Genomic DNA, 15,547 nt, shown 5'->3' with positions numbered 1-15,547 from the left:
TCCCAAAGTTTCATAGTATGACTCATGAGTTTTATACCACGATAGTTTGTGCAATCTTGTATATCACCCTTATTCTTATATAAAGGCACCAAAGTACTCTTCCTCCACTCATTAGGCATCTTATTTGTTCGCCAAATCAAGTTAAAAAGATTTGTCAACCATTCTAAACCTTTCTCTCCCAAGCATTTCCAAGCCTCGATAGGTATACCATCTGGGCCAACTGCCCTTCTTGATTTCATTTTCTTCAAAGCCTCTGCAATTTCTTTCTTTTGAATCTTGCGCATGAAGTCACGATTTATCTCATGAAAAGGAATGGAGAAGTCTCCAAGATCTTGAGCATGACTATCATTAAATAGCTTATCAAAATAATCTTTCCATCTCTCCTTAATCTCCTCATCTTTGACTAAAACCCTTTGCGTTTCATCTTTGATACATCTAACCATACCCAAATCCTTCGATTTCCTATCTCTCATCTTTGCAAGCCTATAAATATCCTTCTCGCCTTCTTTGGTATCCAACTTGTCATAAACCTCCTTATATACCTTAGCCCTCGCGTTTCGAACAACTTTTTTAGCTTCCTTCTTTGCTATCATATACTTCTCCAAATTCTCATTATCACGACTCTTACTTAGATTTCTATAACACTCTCTTTTAACCTTAATAGCTAATTTGACATCCTCGTTCCACCATGATGTATCCTTACCTAGTGGTGCACCGCCTTTAGACTCACCCAATACCTCCTTAGCTACTTTTCTCATACCACCCGCTATCTTATTCCACATTGATTCTGAATCCTCCTCGAGACACCAATCAACTTCCTTAACTACCTGCTCTACAAACATTCCTTGTTTAGCTCCTTTCAGTGCCCACCACTTAATTCTAGGATCTATCCTATGTCTATCCCTTTTGCGGCATTGTCTAATTCTAAGATCTAAAATTAAGACTCTATGTTGTGTAGCTACACTTTCTCCTGGTATAACCTTACAATCGATGCAACAACCCCTATCTCTCTTTCTAAGTAGGAAAAAATCTATCTGACTCGTATTAACCCCACTTTTAAATGTTACTAGGTGAGACTCCCTCTTCCTAAACCAAGTGTTTGCTAAGATCATATCATAGGACAAACAAAAATCTAAAATCCTTTCTCCACTTTCATTTCTTTTTCCTATACCATAGCCTCCATGGATATTCTCAAATCCATCCCTACTAATGCCTACATGTCCATTAAGGTCACCGCCGATGAAAAGCTTTTCTCCATAAGATGTCTCTTGTACTACTCCATCTAAATCTTTCCAAAATTGATGCTTAATGGAATCATCTAAACCTACTTGAGGTGCATAAACACTAATAATATTAATAATATCCGTACCTAATACTAATTTAATAAGTAAAATTCTATCACCCTTCCTACGGACCTCAACTACATTATCTATAAACTGACGACTCATAACAATCCCTACTCCATTCCTATTCCTATTTATTCCTGTATACCAAATCTTATATCCCCAAGGTTCTATCACTTTAGCTTTCTCACCTACCCATTTGGTCTCTTGAAGACATAAAATATCAATCTTTCTCCTACACATAACATCTACTAACTCTACCAACTTACCAGTTAAAGACCCTATGTTCCAAGTGGCTAACCTAATTTTATGGTCTTGGACTAACTTCTTTACCCCCACCCGTCCAACAAAGTGAGGGAACCCTTGCCTATTTGACACCACACCCGGGCGCCGGTGTGACGCGTCGCTTCTGGGCGACGACCTAGCAACCCTTGCACATTTATCACTGCCTCCGGGCCTAGAGAGTACAGCGCGTCGCTCAGTAGGGAACGCCCCAACGAAATTCTCATATTGGTTCATTTTCATAGGATATGACAAAGTTTTTATGCTGGCTGTCACAGGCCTACCGCAACCCTCCTCCTTTATCCGGGCTTGGGACTGGCAGTGTATAACTACACAGGCGGAGTTCTTAGATTATACAAATATATATGTATATAAATATATACATATATATGAATTACATATATTTTAACACCCTCCCTCAAGCTTTACGGGGATATGACCGAAAGCTTGTTAAGAAGAAACAAAAACCGAGGAGCTGCAAGAGCCTTAGTGAAGAAGTCCGCCAACTGGTACTCTGATGTGTCGTAAGATAGTGCTATGGTTCCTCTTAGGTATTCATCACGAACGTAATGGCAGTCCATCTCAATATGCTTAGTACGCTCATGGAAGGTGTGATTGCTTGCAATATAGATTGCGCTTTTGTTGTCGCAACACAGCTTCGAAGGAGTAGAGATGACAATGCCCATATCACTGAGGAGGCTTCTTAACCACACAAGTTCCATGGTTGTAGTGGCCATAGCACGATATTCGGCTTCCGTTGAGGACAAGGATACTTTGTGTTGCTTCTTGCATCTCCAAGAAATCATAGAGTCACCTAAGAAAACACAAAATCCGGTAGTTGAGACTCGGTCATTGGGATTTTCTCCCCAATCTGCATCAGTATAAGCAATTAAATCAAGAGATGAGGCAGAGGAAAGAAAAACTCCCTTAGTTATGGTATTTTTGATATATCTGACGATCCTTAAGACTGCACTCATGTGCACAGTTGTAGGTGCATGTTGAAATTGACTGACAGAGTGAACGGCATGAGCAATGTTTGGCCGTGTGATGGATAAGTAGGTTAGAGACCCAACAAGTTGCCGGTAGGGAGTAGGATCCTCGAGAGGTGTTCCATCTTCCAACCTTAATTTTGCATTGATGACTTCTGGGGTTTCTGTCTTCTTATCGTCGGAAATACCAGATTTGGAACATATGTCAGCAGCAAGTTTCATCTGAGAGAGAATGTACCCTCGAGGAGAGTACGCCACTTCAATTCCTAAAAAATATCTTAAGAATCCAAGGTCAGACATATCAAAATTTTCTTTCAAAACCTTTTTAATATCATTAATGCCTTTCTCATCACTTCCTGTGATGATCATATCATCAACATAAAGTAGTAAAATAACTACTGAAGACCCTGCACTTTTCACAAACAAAGCAGTGTCAGTATAACATGAACGAAAATTCAAACTTGTCATTACATTACTAAATCTATCATGCCAAGCTTTTGGGGCTTGTTTTACATCATATAATGCCTTTTTAAGTTTAAGAATTTTATTTTTACCAATACATACTCCTGGTGGGGGATCCATGTAAACTTCTTCATTTAATTCGCCATTTAGAAAAGCATTCTTAACATCGAGTTGATAGATAGGCCATTTTTTCACTGACGCAATAGCAATAAGAGTCCTAACACTAGTCATTCTGGCAACAGGTGCGAAGGGTTCTTCATAATCTATACCATATTCCTGAGCATATCCTTTAGCTACTAACCGTGCTTTATAACGTTCTAATGAACCATCACTCTTGGTTTTAATTTTGAAGACCCATCTACATCCTATTGATTTCTTTCCAGTGGGTAACGAAGTCATTTCCCAAGTTTTTGCTTTTTCAAGGGCACTAAGCTCTAAGTTCATGGCTTCAACCCATTGGGGAATATTTTTGGCCTCATTATAGTGTGAAGGTTCATGAAATGAATGCAACGCAATTAGACATGCTCTATATCTAGGAGTTAAGGACTCATAGGAAACAAACCTATTAGGAGGATTGGAGATCCGACTGGATCTCCTTAAAGATGTTTCTTCAATGTTGGATCCTTGAGAGTATTTTTCTAAGGCACTTATTTGAGTTTGTTGACCACGCCTAACATATGTTTGGATTGGTCTATTATTCTCATTTATAGCATTATCAAGAGGAATTTCCTCTAGGTCATTCAAAGACTCATTAGAGATTTCCTCTTCTTGAGGAGTCTCATCTTCTTGAGATAGAAGATCAAATAAAAAAGTATATTCACTTTCGTCAATATCTTTAGTTTTCACAAAACCATTTTCATTTTCCAAAAATGTTACATCTTTGGATACATAGAGTTTGTTATTTTTCAAGTCAAAACATCTAAAACCCTTTTGATTTTCTCCATAACCCAAGAAAACACATTCAATAGCTTTAGGAGATAATTTGTCCCGTTTATGAGTAAGGACAAAACATTTGCATCCAAAGACTCTTAATCTATTGAAGTCTGGTGTTCTTTCAAATAGTTTTTCGTATGGAGATGTATTCTGTAAGGATGAAGATATCATTCTATTTATTAAGTAAGTTGAGGTTAAGGCCGCTTCGGCCCAAAAATTCTTTAGAATTTCTTTGGAAATAAGGAGTGTCCTAGTGGTTTCCATGATATGTCTATGCGTTCTTTCGGCCAAGCCGTTTTGTTGGGGAGTCCTAGGACACGATCTTTGATGACAAATTCCATTTACTTCTAAATAGTTTTGAAATTCATTTGATAAATATTCTCCACCCGAATCGGATCTAAGAGTAGAGATATTACTTGAAAATTGATTTTTAACTATCATATGAAATTTTTTGAAGAACTCAAAGACTTCGGATTTTAAATTGAGAAAGTAAATCCATACATACCTAGTGTAGTCATCGATGAAAGTGACATAATAGGAGTACCCTCCTTTAGACATGACGGGGGAAAGACCCCAAACATCCGAATGGACTAACTCAAAAGGTCTTTTGGACACAAAAGTTCGGTTTGGAAAGGGAGTAGATTTCATTTTGCCAAAAATACAATTCTTGCAAACAAAATGTTTCTCATTACAAAATTTCTTTCCAAATGGAAAGGAGTACATTTTTGAGAAACTTGGATGTCCAAGTCTTTGATGTCAAATATCAATATTTTTATCTTGGACATGGTTACAAAAAGAGTTAATGGGGAGTTTCAAGTTGCTCATGTAATAGAGATCTCCCCTTCTATGGCCTTGCCCAATCAGCTTCACGGACCGGAGATCCTGTATAGAGCAATCCTTAGTTGAGAAGGAGATTTTACATCCATGATTGCATATTTGAGCAACAGAGAGGAGATTTAAATTAAGTTGAGGTACAACTCTCACGTTTGGCACAAAGAAGTCTTTTGAAAAGTTTAAAGTTCCAAAACTTTTTACTTGTAAAGATGTACCATCGGCAGTTGAGACATAGGAGTTTTTATAATTATTACATAAATCGGAAAGCTCATTTTCAAGGGGGGTCATATGAAAGGAAGCTCCAGAGTCAAGGATCCAAGACGACATACCTGAAGGAGAGGAAGAAGCTACGGCGGCACCCGAAGTTGATGGAATCTTGAGTAGAGTTTGAAGTGCCTCCGATAGTTGAGCAAGAGAAAAAGAGTCCATTCCTTTGATTGATTCCTCTTTCTTTTGAGTGGCTTCTTCAACGGAAGCAACTTTATTTTTTGGTGCTTCATTCAACTTAGGGCAATTAGGTCTTATATGACCCAGTTCTTGACAATGATGGCAAATGGCTTTTCTATAGTTGTCATTATAGTTATTTTGCCTTCCAAAATGAGGAGGTTTGTAGGTTTTCATATGGTTGCCGGGTTTAGATACGGCCAAGACATCATTTCCTCCTTTAATCATGCCAAGACGGGTTTCTTCTTGGCATATTTCGGCAATGGCATCTTCCAAAGGAAGAGGCTTTGATCTATGTAGGAGGGAGGATCTAACTTGTTCATACTCGGGCCTAAGCCCATGTAAAAATTGGAAAAAGTGTTCTTTTTCCATTTGTTCTCTCCTTAATTCCACATCTATACTAGAAACCCATTTTGGTTCTAGCAAGGATAACTCATCCCATAGAGGGCCAAGAGTGCTAAAGTAGTCCCTAACACTCATTTCTCCTTGTTTGATAGTCCGGATTTTTTCTTGAAGAAAGAATTGACGAGCAAGGTCTTTTTGGGTAAACATACCTTTCATGAAGAACCATGCTTCATTTGCCATCCGAAATTTGGCAATGTTGGCGCAAATCTTAAGCTCCACATTGTTCATGAACCAAGCAAGAATCTTGGCATGCTTACTTTCCCAATCTTCTATTTTAGATTGGTGATCTTCAATGGCCTTCATGCGGGCATCTCCTTCAAGAGCTTTTTCTTGATCGCCTTTCATCTTAGTTAGTTGGAGTTGTGGTTCCGGAATGGTGCCCATAACGTATCCCCAAAGCTTTTTCCCTTTGAGGTTGTTTTCCATGGCGGCGGCCCACATCATGTAGTTGGATCCATTGAGCTTGAAGGAGAGATCAATCTTTTGTTCTCCTTCCATAATAATCACACTTAAAAGGATAAAAGAAGAGAGAACCAACAAAAAACAAATATAGCTACACAACTAGCTATATTAAGAAGAAGAGCATACACAAGGCTCTGATACCATGTAATGAAATATGCGGAAAAGTAAAGAGTGCACTAAGCACTTACAACATCCACTAATGAACAAACAACAAGGGTTAATACCCAAACCCAAAGGAGACAACACAACATAAAAATATAAATGCCTCTTATTGAAAGAGAGAGAACTCTCAAGAGTGAAAAATACAAGAGGGGTTCACCCCTATTTATACACAAAAGAAGGAGGGGAGGAGTGGCCATATGGCCTTAAAAGAAGAGCCACCTAGGGGCTCCCATGGAGTCGTTGGGAGCCCCCAACGGTCACAAATGTGACCGTTGGGGGCCCCATCGACTCCATGGTGGGGCCCCTATTAGGTGGACAAAAAACCAAAAAATAAAAGATAAAAAATAAATAAAAAAAAGAAAAAAATACAAAAAGAAAGAAAAGAAACAAGTACCCCTATCGGGTACTTGTGAAATGACTAAAATACCCCTATCGGGTATTTTAGATTATACAAATATATATGTATATAAATATATACATATATATGAATTACATATATTTTAACACCCTCAACGTATGAAAATTTTCAACTATAAGTATGAGTACATTTCACACTCAAAAACATCGAATCTAATCGAATTACATTGAATTACAAAGATCAAAATCTTTGCTTTTCACTCTTATTCATTCAAGTATTTGTTTTCTCACTCACTTGATATTTTCACTCCAGTTTTTCACTCAAATTCTTTTGAGAGAGTGAATTCGTGAGTTGAGTATTTCAACAACCTCAAAAGCCAATTGCATTTCATTTGCATTCATAAAAAAGGCTCGTAGGTTGATTGTAAGTTGATTATTTTATTTTTCTGTAAAAGGAAATGACTCCTTGGTTTAAAGGAGTCGTTTGGTTTAAAATGGAGTTGTTGAAAGAAATAATAGGACTTTGAAAGAATGTGCTAAAACCATGCTTCAAGATAAAAATTTACCAAAATACTTTTGAGCTAAAGCAATAAATATAGCATGTTATGTTCTAAACCGTGTTCTTATTTGACCAATCTTACATAAAACATGTTTTGAATTGTATTATGATCATATACCAAAGATGAAAATGGTAAAAATGTAACGTGAGTTGAGTATTGTATTATGAATTGAATTCGTGAGTTGGGTATTATGAATCGTATACCAAAGATGTACAACACGAATTATATTATGAATTAAATTCGTGAGTTGAGTATTTCAACAACCTTAAAAGCCAATTGCATTTCATAAGAAGGGCTCGTAGGTTGATTGTAAGTTGATTATTTTATTTTTCTGTAAAAAGAAATGACTCCTTGGTTTAAAGGAGTTGTTTTCTTTCAGTAAGATTGTTACTGAAAGTGGGACCGGATTTGGTCTGTATGTTCTTGTGGTTACACAAGGTTGATAGTGGAAATCTCAAGCGGGTTTTGCTTGGGGACTGGATGTAGGTTTGGAAGACCGAACCAAGATAAATTCTTGTGTTCTTTGTGTGATTGCTTTGCGAATTTCAAAATTCGTTATAATTTCAAAGACTATATTTAAAAGCACTATTCACCCCCCCTCTAGTGCTCGTTGCCTCAATCTTATAGCACTTTCATTTGGTATCAGAGCAGGTTAGCTATATTTTGATTTTACCATCATCTACCATGGCAACAACATCATCTCAGCACAAAGAAGGATGCGCCTCTATTCGTCCTCCTCTCTTCGACGGAACAAACTATGGATACTGGAAAGTAATAATGACAATATTCCTACAATCCATGGATCTCGAAATTTGGAGAGTTGTTTCAGATAACTACAAAATGCCATCAACTGATTTCAGCCAATGGACCGATGAAGAAAAGACGACTGCTTCACTCAATGCCAAAGCTATGAATGCATTGTATTGTGTCGTTGACAAGGTAGAGTTCAATCGCATCTCTCAATACTCTACAACAAATGATATCTGACATACTATTCTCGTAACTCATGAAGGTACGTCAAAGGTAAATGAATCTAAGATTGCTTCTTTAGTTCATAAATTTGAATTGTTTAAAATAAAGCAAAATGAATGTATATCGAACATGGTAACAAAAATGACCGATATCACTAACACTCTAAAATCCCTTGGAAAAGAATATTCATAAGTGGATTTAGTCAGAAAAATTCTAAGGTGTTTAACTCTTGAATGTGAGAGAAAAACCACAACTATAGATGAAGCAAATGATTTAAACACTCTCTCTCTTGAAGATTTGGTTGGTAACTTAATGGCATATGAAGTCCAACTTCATGATAGACAAGAAGAAGAACCCAAGAAGAAATCTCTTGCTTTCAAGGCTACTTCTGACTCTGAAGACTCAGATGAAGATATTGCCCTCATCACAAGGCAATTCAAAAGATTCATCAAAAATGGAAGATTTCAAAGGAAGGTAAAAAAAACAGATTCTTCTAATCCTAATGAAGTCAAGTGCTTTAACTGCAAAAAGGCTAGACACATCAAGAAAGATTGTCTTCTTCTCAAAATCAAGCCCAAGGACCAATTCAAGAAGAAAAAAACATTTCAAGCATGTTGAGATATTGCCAAACATCTGAATGTGTCTAGTAAAATCATCAACGAAGATTACATAATATGCAAACTCACCCTTAGATATAACATGTGTTGAGCCCCAAACATCTGAATGCACCAACTTAAGTGGTCATGTAGAGACAAAAGTTCTTTCTTGGACTAGTAATCTTTTAATTTTGCCAATAATACAATGTTCACATGTAAAATTTTCAAGATTACAAAATTTTTTCATATTTGAAATGTGTTGGATTTTGGATACATGAGTGTAGCTGAGATGCGTATGCTGAGATGGATGTGTGGAAACACAATAAAAGATAAGATTCAGAACGAGGAGATACGTAAGAAGGTAGGCGTTGCACCCATTGAAAATAAGATGAGAGAGAATCGTTTACGGTGGTTTGGACATATTCGGTGAAGGCCTAATGATGCTCCAGTTAGAAGGATGGAGAAATGGGAAAATATATTAGTTAAAAGAGGTCGGGCTAGGCCTAGGAAGACATGGATGGAGGTGATAAGAAAGGATATGAATGCTTTGAACCTCACTGAGGACATGGCATTGGATAGAAATGATTGGAGGAGAAGGATTCATGTGGAAGACCCAGAATGATTTTCTTTTTTGGTTTATATCGCCGACCCCAATTGTTTTGGGATGAAGGCGTAGTTGTTGTTGTTGTTGTTGTAGGATGTCCATGTCTTTTATGCCATAAATCCAAATCCAGTTTCTGAACATTATAACAAAAAGTATTCTTGGGTATTCTTGCCGCCCTCCTGCTTGGACCTTTCTACCAAGCTGAACTCGGTTTGAAATGAGCCCATCTCGGATCCCTCAGTTGAAGGACCGAGCCTAGGCTCGGTCCCATCTCGTTTGGGGGCCAGACCCAACTGGGCGTAATAGCCAAGCTCTCTGTCCCTTCGTCCCCTTTTCTTTTCTCTTTCGGTTAGCTGTTGGCACTTTTCCCCTAGTGGGTAGACCGAGCCAGCTCGGTCCTGTCCCAGTTTGGGATAGGGCACGACTCGACTTGACTGCCGAGCCGTCACCCCATCCCCTTGGTTGTGCTCGAGCAGCAGCAACTTCTGTTGCTGCTGTCTTGAGTCAGGCCAAACCGAGCTGGGCTTGGCTAAGGCTGAGCTCAGCCTGATTCGGTCCAGCTCCCCCGAGCCGGCTCAGGTGCACCTAGTTTGACTCGGTTCCACCAAGCCAGCTTAGTCGGGTCCTGTCCCACTCCTTCAATTCTCCTTGGCTCAACTCGGCTAGTCGTCGAGATCGTCTCGATCTCTACCAAGCCCGACTCGGTTTGGTTGCCCCAAACTAGGTTCAACCCCTACAGCATGATCATTGCTTCTTCCTTAAAAAATGAGAATTTAACCTCATTCTTTATGCAGTGTGACAAAAATCTTTTGAGCACACCACATCAGCACAACGGACGAGATACACTTACCGAGGCACAAGCCTTTAAGAACCTACACTCAAAATCATAAGAGATTCGAACCATCTCCGAGGTAGGAGAAAGTTGCATACGAGAACAATGTCGGAATACTTCTAACTTATACGTATTATATTTACGTTATATATATATGATTTTAACTCAAGAATGCAGTTTTGCGTATTCGTGTTCATTTTAAATTACGTCATTTATTTTGCTGGCGCACTGTAATGTGCATAAATTCTAGCTTTTTGTAATTTATTTAGCTCAATGTGTGGTTTCACACATCGAGTCTTGCTTTATGTCATTTACTTTGCCGCCGCGCTATAATGTGCACAGGCTCCTACTTATGCAATTTACTTAGCTCAATGTATTGTTTCGTACATCGGACCTCGCTTACGCAATTTATTTAGCTCGACGTGTGGTTTCGCACATCGAGTCTTGCTTTATGTCATTTACTTTGCCGCCGCGTTGTAATGTGAACATGCTTATGCTTTAATATATATGTATTCTATATACATACATAATATTATAAAGTATGCAGTTTTGCGTACTCCTGCCTACTTTAAGATTACTCTAGTATATATTTAAAGATGCATATTTATGCATCCTCATCGAAACTCGGTTTTTGATAGATTTTACTTGCGAGATTTCAAGCTCGCATTCTCTGTTGTCTCAAAACCAAAACAAGTGTTTTGCGTTTGCATATTCACAATTGAGTTTTCTCTTCAAAACAACATAATAAAAAGGCCTCGACTACGTAGCCTTCAGTGGTACGTACGTCAGGTCCTTTTTTTCTATATCCGGAATGACTTAGATATTTTCAGCTTAAGGCACGGGATACTGGAATTTCCAAATGATGTCTGGGTTTCCTTATTTGACATGCACCACATATTAGTACTACGATGATTGGACTGAAGGTTTATGGTAACTTCGTAGTGCGACAATGTACCATGATTAAAAGAAAATCACATAAATGAAAATGATCATCTTCACAGGCAAGATGCTGAATTTGGTTTAAAATATCAGAGTATGTAGAATTGGTCGTCAGTTAAAATAAGACGTGACATACCCATTCGTATCTTTGGTTCCTTTAAGAGAGAAGATGAGATGGTACAAAAACTCCGATGGACAAGTTGTTAACAACTATGCTCCTTGAGTAACAATGACTCGGTGTCTCCGGTCATTGGAGTTAGGGGCTACCAAATATTATCCTAGGTGGTAGATCTCATTGGTTTTTGCAGAAGTTCGGATGCATCCCTTGCCATTTATGCTTTTGGAGAATTCTCTTTCGGCCATAGGCCCCCTTGGGAGTAGACTCAGATAGTTGGCCGGGGTATCAAAATACATAGAATATCAACCCCCCAGACAGTCTCAATTGTTTTTACGTTTATCCTGTGCGTACTCTCAGGTCAGTTAACTATCGAAACAAGATTACCATGCTCATTTTACTTATTCTGAAACTGCACATCGCGAAAGGAATAACATATATGTTAGTCTTGTTCAGATTTTTTATATTTATGCACTTATCAGGCTTTCATAAGTCTGACCTGTTTTATGGGATACAGGTGATGATTAGGTTGATGTAGCAGGCAATGACATGATGATATCAAGATCCCACTTTTTCTCTGTTGTTTCGCTTCTGAGCACGTTTTGTAATTTTGTATAAGAGTTTTTTGTTTTTTTTTTTGTAAAATTTAATTATTAAAATCCTTGTTTTGAATCTGTGGTTTTAATGATTGTATGGAGATATAAATCCATTGTGTAAAGAAAAGTTCACCAGTAATGCGCTCAAGGTCCGTTGACTTGTTCTTTCAAACATTGTTTTTCGCTGAACTATCATTTTAAACTCTGAAAAAGGATTGATTGCAAATCTTCAAATTTTTCGTAAAAAGTTTACAAGTTTGAGATTTTGGGGAAGGGTTTTGTGTGTGGACTCCATTGTGAGTTTTTCTTCGTTGATTGTCCACTGTGTATCCATTTGGTGGTGATGTTTGCATATCACCATTTCGTTACATAAATAACCTTTGCTAATATAGAAAAGAAAATGATCTGACAGCGAAGTCTTGTTGAAGAAAAGTTGCCATGATTTTTGCTGCCCTTTTTATGCCATATTATTCTGTTCAGAAGTTTCCTCAACCTTTTTCTTTAATTCTTGTTCAGTTCCCTGGACTGAAAAAGTTGCCATGATTTTGCTGCTCCTTTTTATGCCATAGTTTTCTGTTCAGTAGTTTCCTCAACCTTTTTCTTTAATTCTTGTCCTGTTCCCTGGACCGAACACATGTCCGAACCATGATATTTGCTTCGAGTATTGCACATTATTCAATCTCGCTACTTTTACTCATTGTTTTATGGGCAAACACAGTATAATTCAAGGTGGGGATGCCAATTGACAATAGCTTTTCAAAGTTTAGAGAAGGAAGAAAAAGAAGAAAGATATTGGAGTTGCATTTCTCCATTTTAGACTTGGTCAAAGCTGCATGAAATGCACATCAATGTAACAAATGGGGAGAGAAAGCTGCTTTAAAAGCTTTCTTTTTACAATTTTTTTAAGTCCTTTTACCAACTGAGTCACTGCTATTGTCTGGGTTTCCAAAACCAGCAAATTTGGTTGCCAGTATGCTGTGACCTAGTCCATGCAGCTCCATGACATGGGAAAACCAGCTGGTGCGAAATCTGGTAAAACCCTGGCCCTGGACTACTGAACAATCCTTCCCTCTATGTCTGTTTGCTTCTGTATTACAATTTAAGCTTGTTGAGTCATGGATTTTGTCAGCAGAGACCTGAATTAAAATAGTAAAATTTCAGGGATGCACGTCCTTTATGAAGTTTTCCTGCCTTTGAAGATTATTATGATTTTTGGTTTTATCCTTTTCTAACAGGTGAACTTATTTTCTGATATTCATTGTCCTTTTTAACAGGTGATCTTATTCTCTGATATCCTTACACCTCTCCCTGGGATGAATATCCCTTTTGACATCGTAAAAGGCAAAGGTCCAGTCATATACAATCCTTTAAGAACAGCAGCTGATGTTGAGAGTGTGACAGAATTTTGTCCTGAGGAAGCAGTGCCATACGTTGGGGAGGCATTGAAAATCCTCAAGTCAGAGGTGTGGTTTCTGTTTGTTGCTTTTATGATGATTTTCTGTGCTATTTTGTTAGTTCTATTTTATCCTTTGTTCTGTTTCACACCCTTTATATATATATATATATATATATATATATATATATATATATATATATATATATGCTAAATGGGTTTTTCAGCTTTTGCCTTTTCTCGCGATTCTGACACCATAGATGTGTTCGCAACATTGTATATTTTAGTTGACCGATAGCTGTCGCTTTTCCTCAGGTGAAAAATGAGGCAGCCGTGCTGGGCTTTGTTGGTGCTCCTTTCACACTGGCATCATATGTCGTTGAAGGTGGCTCTTCAAAGCATTTCTCAAAAATAAAGAGCCTAGCATTTTCTCAACCCAAGGTATATAGTGCGTCTTAATCTTCATCCAACATTTCCCAATGCATTCTGATAAGTGGTTTAAACTTCACATTTCCTGCGATGGAACTATCCTTGTTCCTAGTGCCATTTGTTTTTCAGTATTTGCTTCACAGTCCAGAAGTTGTGCTTCAATTTTTCCGATCGTAGCTTGATAAAGTTTTACTGTCTGTGTTCCTCTTCATCACAATCCGTGCAAGTTTTGTTTTTTCTTGAACAAATGTATCCCAAGCCTTTTGTAGAAAAGCAGTTAAAATAGTGACAAGTGTCTTTCTAATCGCTTAGTTATTTCTTGTATGATTTACTGCTGCTTTAATTGCTCAGAGATATTTTTACAAAATTGTACGTGATTGTTCAAATACATTTTTCTAGAGCCTTCAGAAAACACTATGAACATATGGTTTGCATTTATTTTCCAGTTAGTCACTGCATCTTCCTTTTCTTTTTAAGATATTAATTAATTTCTTAGTTATAGAAGTCTCATTCCCTTTTTAAGTCTAAAAACATGCTTTCTTTTAGATTGAGCTGGATCTGGCAAAAATTCTAGCATATGATTTTACTAGTTTTACAGAAACATTGAATAGTATAAAAACTTGTTACATGGGCATGATAAGTTGGTTGCAGCACAAGTTTCAAACCTCGACTTCTGGGAAAGGTTGCTGAATCCGTCTTGGTGTATAGGAAAGATTGTAAAGATTATTTTTGTGTAGATTTGTTTAAAAGAAAATACATAGTTTTGTATAAGCAAGTATAGGACTCTTATGCTCTGCTTGCTTGCTGAGCTCTTTGTGCTTTGTTTGGTCATTAGTTGTGCCTGCTATAACAGTATTCACCCCCAATGATTTTTTAGTCAATTCAGTGATTTGTGTCCATTTCTTCCTTTTGTAGGTTCTACATGCATTATTGCGGAAATTTGCAAGCTCAATGGCCAAATACATTCAATATCAAGCTGATCATGGTGCTGAGGCTGTACAGATTTTTGATTCCTGGGCAACAGAGCTGAGTCCTGCTGACTTTGAGGTGTTTAGTTTACCATATCTGAAGCAGATAGTGGACACAGTGAAACAAACGCATCCAAATCTTCCATTGATTCTTTACGCAAGTGGTTCTGGAGGGTTGCTTGAGAAATTGCCCTTGACAGGTGTTGATGTTGTCAGTTTGGATTGGACAGTCGATATGTCAGAAGGGCGTAGAAGGCTAGGATGTGATATAGCTGTACAGGGCAATGTGGATCCTGGTGCTCTTTTTGGATCAAAGGAGTTCATCACAAAACGTATCCATGACACTGTGGAGAAGGCTGGTAGCAGTAAACACATTTTGAACCTGGGGCATGGTATTGTAGTTGGCACACCCGAAGAAAACGTGGCACACTTTTTTGAAGTAGCCAAAGCTATCAGATACTGAAATTTTGCATCGACTTTGGATGATCTGTTAACACTTCTGGATTCCTTTTTTGTAGTACTACTTGGCCTGTTGATCCCGTGTTTTTTCTGTTCATAAACATCAAAGCTACCCATCATACAGAAACTGACTGTATTGTCCTTATAAAATTGAGTGATTTTTGTCCCCATTCACATGTACTCCTGGCGTACAATCCAGCCATTATAGTAATTTTCATCAATATGTTCATTCCATCTTCTAAAACCAACACTTTTGATGTTATTTATCATACAATAATCTCTACATGGGATCGTACCCCATGGGATCGATAAACCTTTTAGATCTTATTAACCAAAGAAATACGACCTCCAAGCAAGAATCTTGTCTGTTATATCAGATCATCAAAGCAGGATTTTGAGCCAAGTGTTGTG

General features: G+C 37.8%; 1 protein-coding gene across 2 annotated transcripts in view; it reads left to right on the top strand.

Annotated features, from left to right (window-relative positions):
• The window catches only part of HEME2 (Uroporphyrinogen decarboxylase), a 159,479-nt gene extending 144,169 nt beyond the window's left edge, over nucleotides 1-15,310 (top strand). For both annotated transcript variants that reach the window (XM_090018871.1, XM_090018872.1), the window contains 3 exons: nucleotides 13,162-13,350; nucleotides 13,596-13,721; nucleotides 14,625-15,310. In XM_090018871.1, the coding sequence (XP_089874997.1) occupies nucleotides 13,162-13,350; nucleotides 13,596-13,721; nucleotides 14,625-15,140 (831 nt within the window). In that variant the 3' untranslated portion in view covers nucleotides 15,141-15,310. The remainder of the gene's footprint in view (nucleotides 1-13,161; nucleotides 13,351-13,595; nucleotides 13,722-14,624) is intronic.
• Nucleotides 15,311-15,547: the final 237 nt, after the last annotated feature.

Source organism: Nuphar pumila, chromosome 10, assembly GCF_984573655.1.
Source record: "Nuphar pumila chromosome 10, dmNupPumi1.hap1.1, whole genome shotgun sequence".
Taxonomy (NCBI): domain Eukaryota; kingdom Viridiplantae; phylum Streptophyta; class Magnoliopsida; order Nymphaeales; family Nymphaeaceae; genus Nuphar; species Nuphar pumila.
This window is presented reverse-complemented; position numbering and strand designations above follow the sequence as displayed.